At 46.1% G+C, this 17675-nt stretch overlaps 1 protein-coding gene across 1 annotated transcript; it reads left to right on the top strand.

The window, feature by feature from the left end:
- The first annotated feature begins 6624 nt into the window (after positions 1-6624).
- On the top strand, positions 6625-15556 carry oscp1a (organic solute carrier partner 1a). The gene is made up of 7 exons (XM_072448307.1): positions 6625-6736; positions 6810-6839; positions 8362-8516; positions 10200-10367; positions 13396-13476; positions 15054-15157; positions 15424-15556. The coding sequence occupies exons 1-7, from the start codon at positions 6625-6627 to the stop codon at positions 15554-15556; spliced, it is 783 nt and encodes a 260-aa protein (XP_072304408.1).
- Positions 15557-17675: the final 2119 nt, after the last annotated feature.

Here is a 17675-nt window from a genome sequence, read left to right as displayed (position 1 = left end):
ACCTGCTCCTGCTTCACTTGGTCCTGCTTCACCTGGTCCTGCTTTATCTGGTCCTGCTTCACCTGCTCCTGCTTCACTTGGTCCTGCTTCACTTGGTCCTGCTTCACCTGGTACTGGTTCACCTGGTCCTGCTTCACCTGGTCCTGCTTCACCTCGTCCTGCTTCACCTGCTTCACTTGGTCCTGCTTCACTTGGTCATGCTACACCTGGTCCTGCTTCACATGGTCCTGCTTCACCTGGTCCTGCTTCACTTGGTCCTGCTTCACCTGGTCCTGCTTCACCTGCTCCTGCTTCATCTGGTCCTGCTTCACCTGGTCCTGCTTCACCTGCTCCTGCTTCACTTGGTCCTGCTTCACCTGGTCCTGCTTCACCTGGTCCTGCTTCACCTGCTCCTGCTTCACTTGGTCCTGCTTCACTTGGTCCTGCTTCACCTGGTCCTGCTTCACCTGGTCCTGCTTCACCTGGTCCTGGTTCACTTGGTCCTGCTTCACTTGGTCCTGCTTCACTTGGTCCTGCTTCACCTGGTCCTGCTTCACCTCGTCCTGCTTCACCTGCTTCACTTGGTCCTGCTTCACTTGGTCATGCTACACCTGGTCCTGCTTCACATGGTCCTGCTTCACCTGGTCCTGCTTCACTTGGTCCTGCTTCACCTGGTCCTGCTTCACCTGCTCCTGCTTCATCTGGTCCTGCTTCACCTGGTCCTGCTTCACCTGCTCCTGCTTCACTTGGTCCTGCTTCACCTGGTCCTGCTTCACCTGGTCCTGCTTCACCTGCTCCTGCTTCACTTGGTCCTGCTTCACTTGGTCCTGCTTCACCTGGTCCTGCTTCACCTGGTCCTGCTTCACCTGGTCCTGGTTCACTTGGTCCTGCTTCACTTGGTCCTGCTTCACCTGGTCCTGCTTCACCTGCTCCTGCTTCATCTGGTCCTGCTTCACCTGGTCCTGCTTCACCTGCTCCTGCTTCACTTGGTCCTGCTTCACCTGGTCCTGCTTCACCTGCTCCTGCTTCACTTGGTCCTGCTTCACTTGGTCCTGCTTCACTTGGTCCTGCTTCACCTGGTCCTGCTTCACCTGGTCCTGCTTCACCTGCTCCTGCTTCACTTGGTCCTGCTTCACTTGGTCCTGCTTCATCTGGTCCTGCTTCACCTGGTCCTGCTTCACTTGGTCCTGCTTCACCTGGTCCTGGTTCACCTGCTCCTGGTTCACCTGGTCCTGCTTCACCTGCTCCTGCTTCACTTGGTCCTGCTTCACCTGGTCCTGCTTTATCTGGTCCTGCTTCACCTGCTCCTGCTTCACTTGGTCCTGCTTCACTTGGTCCTGCTTCACCTGGTACTGGTTCACCTGGTCCTGCTTCACCTGGTCCTGCTTCACCTGGTCCTGCTTCACTTGGTCCTGCTTCACTTGGTCATGCTACACCTGGTCCTGCTTCACTTGGTCCTGCTTCACCTGGTCCTGCTTCACCTGCTCCTGCTTCACTTGGTTCTGCTTCACCTGGTCCTGCTTCACCTGCTCCTGCTTCATCTGCTCCTGCTTCACTTGGTCCTGCCTCACCTGGTCCTGCTTCACCTGGTCCTGCTTCACCTGCTCCTGCTTCACCTGGTCCTGCTTCACCTGCTCCTGCTTCACCTGGTCCTGCTTCACCTGCTCCTGCTTCACCTGCTCCTGCTTCACTTGGTCCTGCCTCACCTGGTCCTGCTTCACCTGGTCCTGCTTCACCTGCTCCTGCTTCACCTGGTCCTGCTTCACCTGCTCCTGCTTCACCTGGTCCTGCTTCACCTGCTCCTGGTTCCTTAGACTCTTGTGTTGGAGAAGGTTCTGGTTCTCCTGGTTTCTCTGGTCCTCTCCTAACACTGCCCCTGCCACACTGCCCCTGCCACACTGCCCCTGCCCCTGCCACACTGCCCCTGCTGGTACAAGCACAGAACTACACTTCTACATTTGACTTTTTAATAGTTCTATAAATATGTGGAAAATACTTTTACTTGAGTATTTGTTCATCCTGTATCTGTATTTTTACTTAAATAACAGCACTTCTTCCACTGGCAGAACCATCAGAAAGGTTCCGTAGTGCAGCTTTAATCAAAATACAACTGGTCATTGTCAGTTCCTGTATTTCCTGCTCCTCCGAACTCTCTGATCCCATTGGCCAAGCTTAGCTCGACCAATCAGCTTTGGCCTTGCGTCTGACCATCTGTTGTGAGTCCAAATCTGCCTCAAGGACTTAACCTGGACGGACACTTTACCTCCGCGCACTGGAAAAATCACAAAATGAAAGAATTTTGCCCTTGATTTGTTTTTTTGTTTTGTTTTTTTCTTTATTGGACGAACAAACAGGCTTTTGAATGATGTGAGAGGTGAGTTTAACCGACAAAAACTGTCAGTTACATGTGATAGTTTTGTCAGTTACATTGTGATGGTTTTGTCAGTTACATGTGATAGTTTTGTCAGTTACATTGTGATGGTTTTGTCAGTTACATGTGATGGTTTTGTCAGTTACATTGTGATAGTTTTGTCAGTTACATTGTGATGGTTTTGTCAGTTACATTGTGATGGTTTTGTCAGTTACATGTGATGGTTTTGTCAGTTACAGTGTGATGGTTTGTCAGTTACATTGTGATGGTTTTGTCAGTTACATTGTGATGGTTTTGTCAGTTACATGTGATGGTTTTGTCAGTTACAGTGTGATGGTTTGTCAGTTACATTGTGATGGTTTTGTCAGTTACATTGTAATGGTTTTGTCAGTTACATTGTGATGGTTTTGTCAGTTACATTGTGATGGTTTTGTCAGTTACATTGTGATGGTTTTGTCAGTTACATGTGATGGTTTTGTCAGTTACATTGTGATGGTTTTGTCAGTTACATGTGATGGTTTTGTCAGTTACATTGTGATGGTTTTGTCAGTTACATGTGATGGTTTTGTCAGTTACATTGTGATGGTTTTGTCAGTTACATGTGATGGTTTTGTCAGTTACATTGTGATAGTTTTGTCAGTTACATTGTGATGGTTTTGTCAGTTACATTGTGATGGTTTTGTCAGTTACATGTGATGGTTTTGTCAGTTACATTGTGATGGTTTTGTCAGTTACATTGTGATAGTTGTCAGTTACATTGTGATGGTTTTGTCAGTTACATTGTGATGGTTTTGTCAGTTACATTGTGATAGTTTTGTCAGTTACATTGTGATGGTTTTGTCAGTTACATGTGATGGTTTTGTCAGTTACATTGTGATAGTTGTCAGTTACATTGTGATGGTTTTGTCAGTTACATTGTGATGGTTTTGTCAGTTACATGTGATGGTTTTGTCAGTTACATTGTGATGGTTTTGTCAGTTACATTGTGATGGTTTTGTCAGTTACATTGTGATAGTAGTCAGTTACATTGTGATGGTTTTGTCAGTTACATTGTGATGGTTTTGTCAGTTACATTGTGATGGTTTTGTCAGTTACATTGTGATGGTTTTGTCAGTTACATGTGATGGTTTTGTCAGTTACATTGTGATGGTTTTGTCAGTTACATTGTGATGGTTTTGTCAGTTACATTGTGATAGTTGTCAGTTACATTGTGATGGTTTTGTCAGTTACATTGTGATGGTTTTGTCAGTTACATTGTGATGGTTTTGTCAGTTACATTGTGATGGTTTTGTCAGTTACATTGTGATGGTTTTGTCAGTTACATTGTGATAGTTGTCAGTTACATTGTGATGGTTTTGTCAGTTACATTGTGATGGTTTTGTCAGTTACATTGTGATGGTTTTGTCAGTTACATTGTGATGGTTTTGTCAGTTACATGTGATGGTTTTGTCAGTTACATTGTGATGGTTTTGTCAGTTACATGTGATGGTTTTGTCAGTTACATTGTGATAGTTTGGTCAGTTACATGTGATGGTTTTGTCAGTTACATTGTAATAGTTTTGTCAGTTACATTGTGATAGTTGTCAGTTACATGTGATGGTTTTGTCAGTTACATGTGATGGTTTTGTCAGTTACATTGTGATGGTTTTGTCAGTTACATGTGATGGTTTTGTCAGTTACATTGTGATAGTTTTGTCAGTTACATTGTGATGGTTTTGTCAGTTACATGTGATGGTTTTGTCAGTTACATTGTGATGGTTTTGGCAGTTACATTGTGATGGTTTTGTCAGTTACATTGTGATGGTTTTGTCAGTTACATTGTGATGGTTTTGTCAGTTACATGTGATGGTTTTGTCAGTTACATGTGATGGTTTTGTCAGTTACATTGTGATGGTTTTGTCAGTTACATTGTGATAGTTGTCAGTTACATTGTGATGGTTTTGTCAGTTACATTGTGATGGTTTTGTCAGTTACATTGTGATAGTTTTGTCAGTTACATTGTGATGGTTTTGTCAGTTACATGTGATGGTTTTGTCAGTTACATGTGATGGTTTTGTCAGTTACATTGTGATGGTTTTGTCAGTTACATTGTGATAGTTGTCAGTTACATTGTGATGGTTTTGTCAGTTACATTGTGATGGTTTTGTCAGTTACATTGTGATAGTTTTGTCAGTTACATTGTGATGGTTTTGTCAGTTACATGTGATGGTTTTGTCAGTTACATTGTGATAGTTGTCAGTTACATTGTGATGGTTTTGTCAGTTACATTGTGATGGTTTTGTCAGTTACATGTGATGGTTTTGTCAGTTACATTGTGATGGTTTTGTCAGTTACATTGTGATGGTTTTGTCAGTTACATTGTGATAGTTGTCAGTTACATTGTGATGGTTTTGTCAGTTACATTGTGATGGTTTTGTCAGTTACATTGTGATGGTTTTGTCAGTTACATTGTGATGGTTTTGTCAGTTACATTGTGATGGTTTTGTCAGTTACTTTGTGATAGTTGTCAGTTACATTGTGATGGTTTTGTCAGTTACATTGTGATGGTTTTGTCAGTTACATTGTGATAGTTGTCAGTTACATTGTGATGGTTTTGTCAGTTACATTGTGATGGTTTTGTCAGTTACATTGTGATGGTTTTGTCAGTTACATTGTGATGGTTTTGTCAGTTACATTGTGATGGTTTTGTCAGTTACTTTGTGATAGTTGTCAGTTACATTGTGATGGTTTTGTCAGTTACATTGTGATGGTTTTGTCAGTTACATTGTGATGGTTTTGTCAGTTACATTGTGATGGTTTTGTCAGTTACATGTGATGGTTTTGTCAGTTACATTGTGATGGTTTTGTCAGTTACATGTGATGGTTTTGTCAGTTACATTGTGATGGTTTTGTCAGTTACATTGTGATGGTTTTGTCAGTTACATTGTGATGGTTTTGTCAGTTACTTTGTGATAGTTGTCAGTTACATTGTGATGGTTTTGTCAGTTACATTGTGATGGTTGTCAGTTACTTTGTGATGGTTGTCAGTTACATTGTGATGGTTTTGTCAGTTACATTGTGATGGTTTTGTCAGTTACATTGTGATGGTTTTGTCAGTTACATGTGATGGTTTTGTCAGTTACATTGTGATGGTTTTGTCAGTTACTTTGTGATAGTTGTCAGTTACATTGTGATGGTTTTGTCAGTTACATTGTGATGGTTTTGTCAGTTACATTGTGATAGTTGTCAGTTACATTGTGATGGTTTTGTCAGTTACATTGTGATGGTTTTGTCAGTTACATTGTGATGGTTTTGTCAGTTACATTGTGATGGTTTTGTCAGTTACATTGTGATGGTTTTGTCAGTTACATTGTGATGGTTTTGTCAGTTACTTTGTGATAGTTGTCAGTTACATTGTGATGGTTTTGTCAGTTACATTGTGATGGTTTTGTCAGTTACATTGTGATGGTTTTGTCAGTTACATTGTGATGGTTTTGTCAGTTACATGTGATTGTTTTGTCAGTTACATTGTGATGGTTTTGTCAGTTACATGTGATGGTTTTGTCAGTTACATTGTGATGGTTTTGTCAGTTACATTGTGATGGTTTTGTCAGTTACATTGTGATGGTTTTGTCAGTTACATTGTGATGGTTGTCAGTTACTTTGTGATGGTTTTGTCAGTTACATTGTGATGGTTGTCAGTTACTTTGTGATGGTTGTCAGTTACATTGTGATGGTTTTGTCAGTTACATTGTGATGGTTTTGTCAGTTACATTGTGATGGTTTTGTCAGTTACATTGTGATGGTTTTGTCAGTTACATTGTGATGGTTTTGTCAGTTACATGTGATGGTTTTGTCAGTTACATTGTGATAGTTTTGTCAGTTACATTGTGATGGTTTTGTCAGTTACATTGTGATGGTTTTGTCAGTTACATTGTGATGGTTTTGTCAGTTACATTGTGATGGTTGTCAGTTACTTTGTGATGGTTTTGTCAGTTACATTGTGATGGTTGTCAGTTACTTTGTGATGGTTGTCAGTTACATTGTGATGGTTTTGTCAGTTACATTGTGATGGTTTTGTCAGTTACATTGTGATGGTTTTGTCAGTTACATTGTGATGGTTTTGTCAGTTACATTGTGATGGTTTTGTCAGTTACATGTGATGGTTTTGTCAGTTACATTGTGATAGTTTTGTCAGTTACATTGTGATGGTTTTGTCAGTTACATTGTGATGGTTTTGTCAGTTACACTGTGATTCTCCCCTCAGACCCCCTCGGGTGGTGGACTCCTGTGACATGTCGACACGGTCGCTGCCGCTGGTCTTCATGAACCTGGGCGGGGAGATGCTGTACATCCTGGAGCAGCGTTTGAAGAGCGATGACTCGTGTGAGGGAGGGGCCGGCAAAGGTAACGCCCACCGGGCCAAACCGCCGCTTCCTCCAGCGTTTACGCCGTGACGTGACTTGTGTTTCTGCCGCAGGACGCTGGACGGACGCTGACCGCACGAGAGGTAACAAAGATGTGAAAGGTGTGCAAGAAGGTCAGAGAGAGAGAGCAAAAGGTCAGAGAGAGAGAGCAAAAGGTCAGAGAGAGAGAGCAAAAGGTCAGAGAGAGAGAGCAAAAGGTCAGAGAGAGAGAGCAAAAGGTCACGACTGAGGTTTAGTGACGGTCAGAAAGGACTTTAGCGCCATCTGAGGTCAGTGGGAGAACTGCTCCTGTTATAAAACCTAATTAAATAAAACACTGAAACCAGGTCTAAACCAGGACAAAACCAGGACAAAACCAGGACAAAACCAGGACGAAACCAGGTCTAAACCAGGTCTAAACCAGGTCTAAACCAGGACTAAACCAGGACAAAACCAGGACAAAACCAGGACAAAACCAGGACGAAACCAGGTCTAAACCAGGTCTAAACCAGGACTAAACCAGGACAAAACCAGGACAAAACCAGGACAAAACCAGGACGAAACCAGGTCTAAACCAGGTCTAAACCAGGTCTAAACCAGGACTAAACCAGGACAAAACCAGGACAAAACCAGGACGAAACCAGGTCTAAACCAGGTCTAAACCAGGTCTAAACCAGGACTAAACCAGGACAAAACCAGGACGAAACCAGGTCTAAACCAGGTCTAAACCAGGTCTAAACCAGGACTAAACCAGGACTAAACCAGGTCTAAACCAGGTCCAAACCAGGACTAAACCAGGTCTAAACCAGGTCTAAACCAGGACAAAACCAGGACAAAACCAGGACGAAACCAGGACGAAACCAGGTCTAAACCAGGTCTAAACCAGGTCTAAACCAGGTCCAAACCAGGACTAAACCAGGACTAAACCAGGACTAAACCAGGTCCAAACCAGGTCTAAACCAGGACTAAACCAGGACTAAACCAGGTCTAAACCAGGTCTAAACCAGGTCTAAACCAGGACTAAACCAGGACAAAACCAGGACAAAACCAGGACAAAACCAGGACGAAACCAGGTCTAAACCAGGTCTAAACCAGGTCTAAACCAGGACTAAACCAGGACAAAACCAGGACAAAACCAGGACGAAACCAGGTCTAAACCAGGTCTAAACCAGGTCTAAACCAGGACTAAACCAGGACAAAACCAGGACGAAACCAGGTCTAAACCAGGTCTAAACCAGGTCTAAACCAGGACTAAACCAGGACTAAACCAGGTCTAAACCAGGTCCAAACCAGGACTAAACCAGGTCTAAACCAGGTCTAAACCAGGACAAAACCAGGACAAAACCAGGACGAAACCAGGACGAAACCAGGTCTAAACCAGGTCTAAACCAGGTCTAAACCAGGTCCAAACCAGGACTAAACCAGGACTAAACCAGGACTAAACCAGGTCCAAACCAGGTCTAAACCAGGACTAAACCAGGACTAAACCAGGTCTAAACCAGGTCCAAACCAGGACTAAACCTGGTCCAAACCAGGTCTAAACCAGGACTAAACCAGGACTAAACCAGGTCTAAACCAGGAATAAACCAGGTCTAAACCAGGGCTAAAGCTTGCTCTCTGTCTCAGTTCTGAACGACGTGGTGGCGACTCTCTTCAGTAAAGTCTTTCTGGACGAGTTGTTCAAGCCGCAGCAGCTTTACTCTCACAGGACCATGAAGACCGTCCTGTCCCGACTGGCACACGCCTCCATCATGAGGCTCAACCCCGCCTCCATGGACCGGGTGAGGACGGGGTGAGGACGGGGAGAAGACTGGGAGAGGACGGGGTTAGGACGGGGTGAGGACAGGGAGAAGATGGGGAGAGGACGGGGAGAAGACGGGGTGAGGACGGGAAGAGAACGGGGTGAGGACCGGGTGAGGACGGGGAGAGGACGGGGTGAGGACGGGGAGAGGACGGGGTGAGGACGGGGTGAGGACCGGGTGAGGACCGGGTGAGGACCGGGTGAGGACAGGGAGAAGATGGGGTGAGGACGGGGTGAGGACGGGGTGAGGACGGGGAGAGGACTGGGTGAGGATCGGGTGAGGACGGGATGAGGACCAGGTGAGGACCAGGAGAGGACAGAGTGAGGACGGGGTCTCAGTTCCATCCTCTTTTAGTCTCTGTGTCTCAGATACATCCTCTTTTTGTCTCCGTATCTCAGTTTTGTCCTCTTTTGGTCTCAGTGTCTCAGTTTTGTCCTCTTTTGGTCTCAGTGTCTCAGTTTTGTCCTCTTTTGGTCTCTGTGTCTCAGTTTCGTCCTCTTTTGGTCTCCGCGTCTCAGTTTTTGTCCTCTGTTTGTCTCTGTGTCTCAGTTTCGTCCTCTTTTGGTCTCTGTGTCTCAGTTACGTCCTCTTTTTGTCTCCGTGTCTCAGTTTTGTCCTCTTTTGGTCTCCGTGTCTCAGTTTTGTCCTCTTTTGGTCTCTGTGTCTCAGTTTCGTCCTCTTTTGGTCTCCGCGTCTCAGTTTTTGTCCTCTGTTTGTCTCTGTGTCTCAGTTTTGTCCTCTGTTTGTCACCGCGTCTCAGTTTCGTCCTGTGTATGTCTCTGTGTCTCAGTTTTGTCCTCTGTTTGTCACCGCGTCTCAGTTTCGTCCTCTGTTTGTCACCGCGTCTCAGTTTCGTCATTTGCTTGTCTCCGTGTCTCAGTTTTGTCCTCTGTTTGTCTCCGTGTGTCTCAGTTTCGTCCTCTGTTTGTCTCCGTGTCTCAGTTTTGTCCTCTGTTTGTCTCCGTGTCTCAGTTTCGTCCTCTGTTTGTCTCCGTGTCTCAGTTTTGTCCTCTGTTTGTCTCCGTGTCTCAGTTTCGTCCTCTGTTTGTCTCCGTGTCTCAGTTTTGTCCTGTTTGTCTCCGTGTCTCAGTTTTGTCCTCTGTTTGTCTCCCTGTCTCAGTTTCGTCCTCTGTTTGTCTCCGTGTCTCAGTTTTGTCCTCTGTTTGTCTCTGTGTCTCAGTTTCATCCTCTGTTTGTCTCTGTGTCTCAGTTTCATCCTCTGTTTGTCTCTGTGTCTCAGTTTCATCCTCTGTTTGTCTCTGTGTCTCAGTTTCATCCTCTGTTTGTCTCTGTGTCTCAGTTTCATCCTCTGTTTGTCTCCGTGTCTCAGTTTCATCCTCTGTTTGTCTCTGTGTCTCAGTTTCATCCTCTGTTTGTCTCTGTGTCTCAGTTTCATCCTCTGTTTGTCTCTGTGTCTCAGTTTCATCCTCTGTTTGTCTCTGTGTCTCAGTTTCATCCTCTGTTTGTCTCCGTGTCTCAGTTTCATCCTCTGTTTGTCTCCGTGTCTCAGTTTTGTCCTCTGTTTGTCTCCGTGTCTCAGTTTTGTCCTCTGTTTGTCTCCGTGTCTCAGTTTTGTCCTCTGTTTGTCTCCGTGTGTCTCAGTTTCATCCTCTGTTTGTCTCCATGTCTCAGTTTTGTCCTCTGTTTGTCTCCGTGTCTCAGTTGTATGAGTTGATGGTCATGGCCTTCAAGCACCAGGTGCTTCTCTGTCCTCGTCCCAGAGACGTCCTACTGGTCTCATACAACCATCTGGACTCCATAAGACACATGGTCCAGGACAGTCCAGGTGTCCTCAACCAGGTCCACGAGGCCCAGCGCCGGGTCATCGAGGTACTGAGGACTAAACCAGGACTAAACCAGAGCTAAACCAGGACTAAACCAGGACCAAACCAGGACTAAACCAGGTCTAAACCAGGACTAAACCAGGACTAAACCAGGACTAAATCAGAACTAAACCAGAGCTAAACCAGAACTAAACCAGGACTAAACCAGGACTAAACCAGGACTAAACCAGGACCAAAACAGGACTAAACCAGGACCAAACCAGGACTAAACCAGGACCAAACCAGAGCTAAACCAGGACTAAACCAGGACTAAACCAGGACTAAACAAGGACTAAACCAGAGCTAAACCAGGACTAAACCAGGACCAAACCAGGTCTAAACCAGGACTAAACCAGGACCAAACCAGGACTAAACCAGAGCTAAACCAGGACTAAACCAGGACTAAACCAGAGCTAAACCAGGACTAAACCAGGACTAAACCAGAGCTAAACCGGGACTAAACCAGGACTAAACCAGAGCTAAACCAGGACTAAACCAGAGCTAAACCAGGACTAAACCAGAGCTAAACCAGGACTAAACCAGGTCTAAACCAGGACTAAACCAGGACTAAACCAGGACTAAACCAGGACCAAACCAGAGCTAAACCGGGACTAAACCAGGACTAAACCAGAGCTAAACCAGGACTAAACCAGGACTAAACCAGGACTAAACCAGAGCTAAACCGGGACTAAACCAGGACTAAACCAGAGCTAAACCAGGACTAAACCAGGACTAAACCAGGACTAAACCAGGACTAAACCAGAGCTAAACCAGGACTAAACCAGGTCCAAACCAGGACTAAACCAGGACTAAACCAGAACTAAACCAGAGCTAAACCAGAACTAAACCAGGACTAAACCAGAACTAAACCAGGACTAAACCAGGACTAAACCAGGACTAAATCAGAACTAAACCAGAGCTAAACCAGAGCTAAACCAGGTCTAAACCAGGACTAAACCAGGACTAAACCAGGACTAAACCAGGACCAAACCAGGACTAAACCAGAGCTAAACCAGGACTAAACCAGGACTAAACCAGAACTAAACCAGAGCTAAACCAGGACTAAACCAGAACTAAACCGGAGCTAAACCAGAACTAAACCAGGACTAAACCAGAGCTAAACCAGAGCTAAACCAGAACCAAACCAGAGCTAAACCAGAACTAAACCAGAGCTAAACCAGGACTAAACCAGGACCAAACCAGGACTAAACCAGGTCTAAACCAAGACTAAACCAGGACTAAACCAGGACTAAATCAGAACTAAACCAGAGCTAAACCAGAACTAAACCAGGACTAAACCAGGACTAAACCAGGACTAAACCAGGACCAAAACAGGACTAAACCAGGACCAAACCAGGACTAAACCAGGACCAAACCAGAGCTAAACCGGGACTAAACCAGGACTAAACCAGAGCTAAACCAGGACTAAACCAGAGCTAAACCAGGACTAAACCAGAGCTAAACCAGGACTAAACCAGGTCTAAACCAGGACTAAACCAGGACTAAACCAGGACTAAACCAGGACCAAACCAGAGCTAAACCGGGACTAAACCAGGACTAAACCAGAGCTAAACCAGGACTAAACCAGGACTAAACCAGGACTAAACCAGAGCTAAACCGGGACTAAACCAGGACTAAACCAGAGCTAAACCAGGACTAAACCAGGACTAAACCAGGACTAAACCAGGACTAAACCAGAGCTAAACCAGGACTAAACCAGGTCCAAACCAGGACTAAACCAGGACTAAACCAGAACTAAACCAGAGCTAAACCAGAACTAAACCAGGACTAAACCAGAACTAAACCAGGACTAAACCAGGACTAAACCAGGACTAAATCAGAACTAAACCAGAGCTAAACCAGAGCTAAACCAGGTCTAAACCAGGACTAAACCAGGACTAAACCAGGACCAAACCAGGACTAAACCAGAGCTAAACCAGGACTAAACCAGGACTAAACCAGAACTAAACCAGAGCTAAACCAGGACTAAACCAGAACTAAACCGGAGCTAAACCAGAACTAAACCAAAAGTAAACCAGAGTTAAACCAGAGCTAAACCAGAACCAAACCAGAGCTAAACCAGAACTAAACCAGAGCTAAACCAGAACTAAACCAGAACTAAACCAGGACTAAACCAGAGCTAAACCAGAGCTAAACCAGAACTTAACAGAGCTAAACCAGGACTAAACCAGAGCTAAACCAGAGCTAAACCAGAGCTAAACCAGAACTAAACCAGAGCTAAACCAGAACTAAACCAGAGCTAAACCAGGACTAAACCAGAGCTAAACCAGAGCTAAACCAGAACTAAACAGAGCTAAACCAGGACTAAGCCAGAGCTAAACCAGAGCTAAACCAGAGCTAAACCAGAGCTAAACCAGAACTAAGCCGGAACTAAACCAGAACTAAAGCAGAACTAAACCAGAACCAAACCAGAACTAAACCAAAACTAAACCATAAACAAACCAGAACTAAACCAGAACCAAACCAGAACTAAACCAGAACTAAAGCAGAACTAAACCAGAAGTAAACTAGAGGTAAACCAGAAACAAACCAGAACTAAACCAGAACTAAACCAGAAGTAAAACAGAAGTAAAACAGAACTAAACCAGAACTAAACCAGAGGTAAACCAGAAACAAACCAGAACTAAACCAGAACTAAACCAGAACTAAACCAGAAGTAAAACAGAACCAAACCAGAAGTAAACCAGAACTAAACCAGAACCAAACCAGAACTAAACCAGGAGTAAACTAGAACTAAACCAGAACTAAACCAGAAACAAACCAGGAGTAAACCAGAACTAAATCAGAACTAAACAGAACCAAACCAGAAACAAACCAGAAGTAAACCAGAACTAAACAAGAACTAAACCAGAACTAAACCAGGAGTAAACCAGAACTAAACCAGAACTAAACCAGAAGTAAACCAGAAGTAAACCAGAACTAAAACAGAAGTAAACCAGAACTAAAACAGAAGTAAACCAGAACTAAAACAGAAGTAAACCTGGATTAAAGCTGGTTTGTTTTTTGATCTTCAGACTTACTCGTTGCTGTCGTCGGGAGAACTTCAGCTGCTCCGACAAACTCTGCTCAACTTCTTTGAGGATTATCACATCCGAGTGAGTCTGTGACACATGGTACAGACACACCAGGAGAACAGACACATGGTACAGACACATGGTTCAGACACACCAGGGAACAGACACATGGTACAGACACATGGTTCAGACACACCAGGAGAACAGACTCATGGTACAGACACACCAGGGAACAGACACATGGTACAGACACATGGTACAGACACACCAGGAGAACAGACTCATGGTACAGACACACCAGGGAACAGACACATGGTACAGACACATGGTACAGACACACCAGGGAACAGACACATGGTACAGACACATGGTACAGACACATGGTACAGACACACCAGGAGAACAGACACATGGTACAGACACATGGTTCAGACACACCAGGAGAACAGACTCATGGTACAGACACACCAGGGAACAGACACATGGTACAGACACATGGTACAGACACACCAGGAGAACAGACACATGGTACAGACACACCAGGGAACAGACACATGGTACAGACACATGGTACAGACACATGGTACAGACACACCAGGAGAACAGACACATGGTACAGACACATGGTTCAGACACACCAGGAGAACAGACTCATGGTACAGACACACCAGGGAACAGACACATGGTACAGACACATGGTACAGACACACCAGGAGAACAGACTCATGGTACAGACACACCAGGGAACAGACACATGGTACAGACACATGGTACAGACACACCAGGAGAACAGACACATGGTACAGACACATGGTTCAGACACACCAGGAGAACAGACTCATGGTACAGACACACCAGGGAACAGACACATGGTACAGACACATGGTACAGACACACCAGGAGAACAGACACATGGTACAGACACATGGTACAGTCACATGGTACAGACACATGGTACAGACACATGGCACAGACACATGGTACAGACACATGGTACAGACACATGGTACAGTCACATGGCACAGACACATGGTACAGACACATGGTACAGACACATGGTACAGACACACCAGGAGTACAGACACATGGTACAGACACATGGTACAGACACATGGCACAGACACATGGTACAGACACATGGTACAGACACACCAGGTGAACAGACACATGGCACAGACACATGGTACAGTCACATGGTACAGACACATGGTACAGACACATGGCACAGACACATGGTACAGACACACCAGGTGAACAGACACATGGCACAGACACATGGTACAGTCACATGGTACAGACACACCAGGTGAACAGACACATGGCACAGACACATGGTACAGTCACATGGTACAGACACACCAGGTGAACAGACACATGGTACAGACACATGTACAGTCACATGGTACAGTCACATGGTACAGACACATGGTACAGACACATGGTACAGACACATGGTACAGACACATGGCACAGACACATGGTACAGACACATGGCACAGACACATGGTACAGACACACCAGGTGAACAGACACATGGCACAGACACATGGTACAGTCACACCAGGTGAACAGACACATGGCACAGACACATGGTACAGTCACATGGTACAGACACATGGTACAGACACACCAGGTGAACTTCTTCTTCTCTTTTTCAGGTCTCGTTGCTCCTGAAAAGTCGGATCCAAAACCCGAACGGCCGTTTTGTTTTGGACACGAGAGGACCAGTGCCTCACGGAGTGGAGGTGCCAGGACTCATCAGGTCAGGAGGGGCCCTCAGACTCAGGAAGGGCCCTCAGACACAGGAGGGGCCCTCAGACTCAGGAGGGGCCCTCAGACACAGGAGGGGCCCTCAGACACAGGAGGGGCCCTCAGACACAGGAGGGGCCCTCAGACACAGGAGGGGCCCTCAGACACAGGAAGGGCCCTCAGACTCAGGAAGGGCCCTCAGACACAGGAGGGGCCCTCAGACTCAGGAGGGGCCCTCAGACACAGGAGGGGCCCTCAGACTCGTTTGTGTTGGTGCAGGACCTTCGACTGCAGAGGTCGGGAGGTGCAGCGCTGTGAGTTTCCTACAGGGGGCGACTTCACCAGTCCAATCAGAGAGGGAAGTTTTGACATCTGCGGAGACAGAGTCCTCAACCTGGGACGAAACATGTAAGAACCACATCCTCTGACCCTCTGACCCTCTGACCCTCTGACCCTCTGCTCTGCTCCTCTGCTCCTCTGACCCTCTGCTCCTCTGACCCTCTGCTCCTCTGACCCTCTGCTCCTCTGACCCTCTGACCCTCTGCTCTGCTCCTCTGCTCCTCTGACCCTCTGCTCCTCTGACCCTCTGCTCCTCTGACCCTCTGCTCCTCTGACCCTCTGCTCCTCTGACCCTCTGACCCTCTGACCCTCTGCTCTGCTCCTCTGCTCCTCTGACCCTCTGCTCCTCTGACCCTCTGCTCCTCTGACCCTCTGACCCTCTGACCCTCTGCTCTGCTCCTCTGCTCCTCTGACCCTCTGCTCCTCTGACCCTCTGCTCCTCTGACCCTCTGACCCTCTGCTCCTCTGACCCTCTGCTCCTCTGACCCTCTGACCCTCTGACCCTCTGCTCTGCTCCTCTGCTCCTCTGACCCTCTGCTCCTCTGACCCTCTGCTCCTCTGACCCTCTGACCCTCTGACCCTCTGACCCTCTGCTCTGCTCCTCTGCTCCTCTGACCCTCTGCTCCTCTGACCCTCTGCTCCTCTGACCCTCTGACCCTCTGACCCTCTGCTCTGCTCCTCTGCTCCTCTGACCCTCTGCTCCTCTGACCCTCTGCTCCTCTGACCCTCTGCTCCTCTGACCCTCTGCTCTGCTCCTCTGCTCCTCTGACCCTCTGCTCCTCTGACCCTCTGCTCCTCTGACCCTCTGACCCTCTGACCCTCTGCTCTGCTCCTCTGCTCCTCTGACCCTCTGCTCCTCTGACCCTCTGCTCCTCTGACCCTCTGCTCTGCTCCTCTGCTCCTCTGACCCTCTGCTCCTCTGACCCTCTGACCTTCGCTTCTTTTGGACCTGTGAAAACATGACTTAATTTTCTGTTTCAAAAATCAAAGCTACACGATTGTGAATCCTGAGGAGACGCAAACCTCCAAAACCCCGACAGTGAAGGTAAGTTTAGTCCTGGTTTAGACCTGGTTTAGTCCTGGTTTAGTCCTGGTTTAGACCTGGTTTAGTCCTGGTTTAGACCTGGTTTAGACCTGGTTTAGACTTGTTTTAGACTTGGTTTAGTCCTGGTTTAGACCTGGTTTAGTCCTGGTTTAGACCTGGTTTAGACTTGGTTAAGACCTGGTTTAGACCTGGTTTAGACCTGGTTTAGGCCTGGTCTAGTCCTGGTCTAGTCCTGGTTTAGACCTGGTTTAGACTTGGTTTAGACTTGGTTTGGACCTGGTTTAGACTTGGTTTAGACCTGGTTTAGACCTGGTTTAGACCTGGTTTAGACTTGGTTTAGACCTGGTTTAGAACATGTTTAGACCTGGTTTAGACTTGTTTTAGACCTGGTTTAGACCTAGTTTAGACCTAGTTTAGACCTGGTTTAGACCTGGTTTAGGCCTGGTTTAGACCTGGTTTAGACGTGGTCTAGACCTGGTTTAGGCCTGGTTTAGTCCTGGTTTAGACCTGGTTTAGACCTGGTTTAGACCTGGTTTAGACTTGTTTTAGACTTGGTTTAGACTTGGTTTAGACCTGGTTTAGACCTGGTTTAGACCTGGTTTAGTCCTGGTTTAGACCTGGTTTAGACCTGGTTTAGACTTGGTTTAGACCTGGTTTAGACTTGTTTTAGACTTGGTTTAGACTTGGTTTAGACTTGGTTTAGACTTGGTTTAGACCTGGTTTGGACCTAGTTTAGACCTGGTTTAGACCTGGTTTAGACCTGGTTTAGACCTGGTTTAGTCCTGGTTTAGGCCTGGTTTAGTCCTGGTTTAGACTTGGTTTAGACCTGGTTTAGAACTGGTTTAGACCTGGTTTAGACTTGTTTTAGACCTGGTTTAGACCTAGTTTAGACCTAGTTTAGACCTGGTTTAGACCTGGTTTAGGCCTGGTTTAGTCCTGGTTTAGACCTGGTTTAGACCTGGTTTAGACCTGGTTTAGACTTGGTTTAGGCCTGGTTTAGTCCTGGTTTAGACCTGGTTTAGACCTGGTTTAGACTTGGTTTAGACCTGGTTTAGACCTGGTTTAGACCTGGTTTAGACCTGGTTTAGACTTGGTTTAGACCTGGTTTAGACTTGTTTTAGACTTGGTTTAGACTTGGTTTAGACCT

This window comes from Eucyclogobius newberryi, unplaced genomic scaffold (assembly GCF_026437365.1).
Source record: "Eucyclogobius newberryi isolate DKJ021-1_F unplaced genomic scaffold, fEucNew1.0.hap1 SCAF_16, whole genome shotgun sequence".
In the NCBI taxonomy this organism is placed as follows: domain Eukaryota; kingdom Metazoa; phylum Chordata; class Actinopteri; order Gobiiformes; family Gobiidae; genus Eucyclogobius; species Eucyclogobius newberryi.
This window is presented reverse-complemented; position numbering and strand designations above follow the sequence as displayed.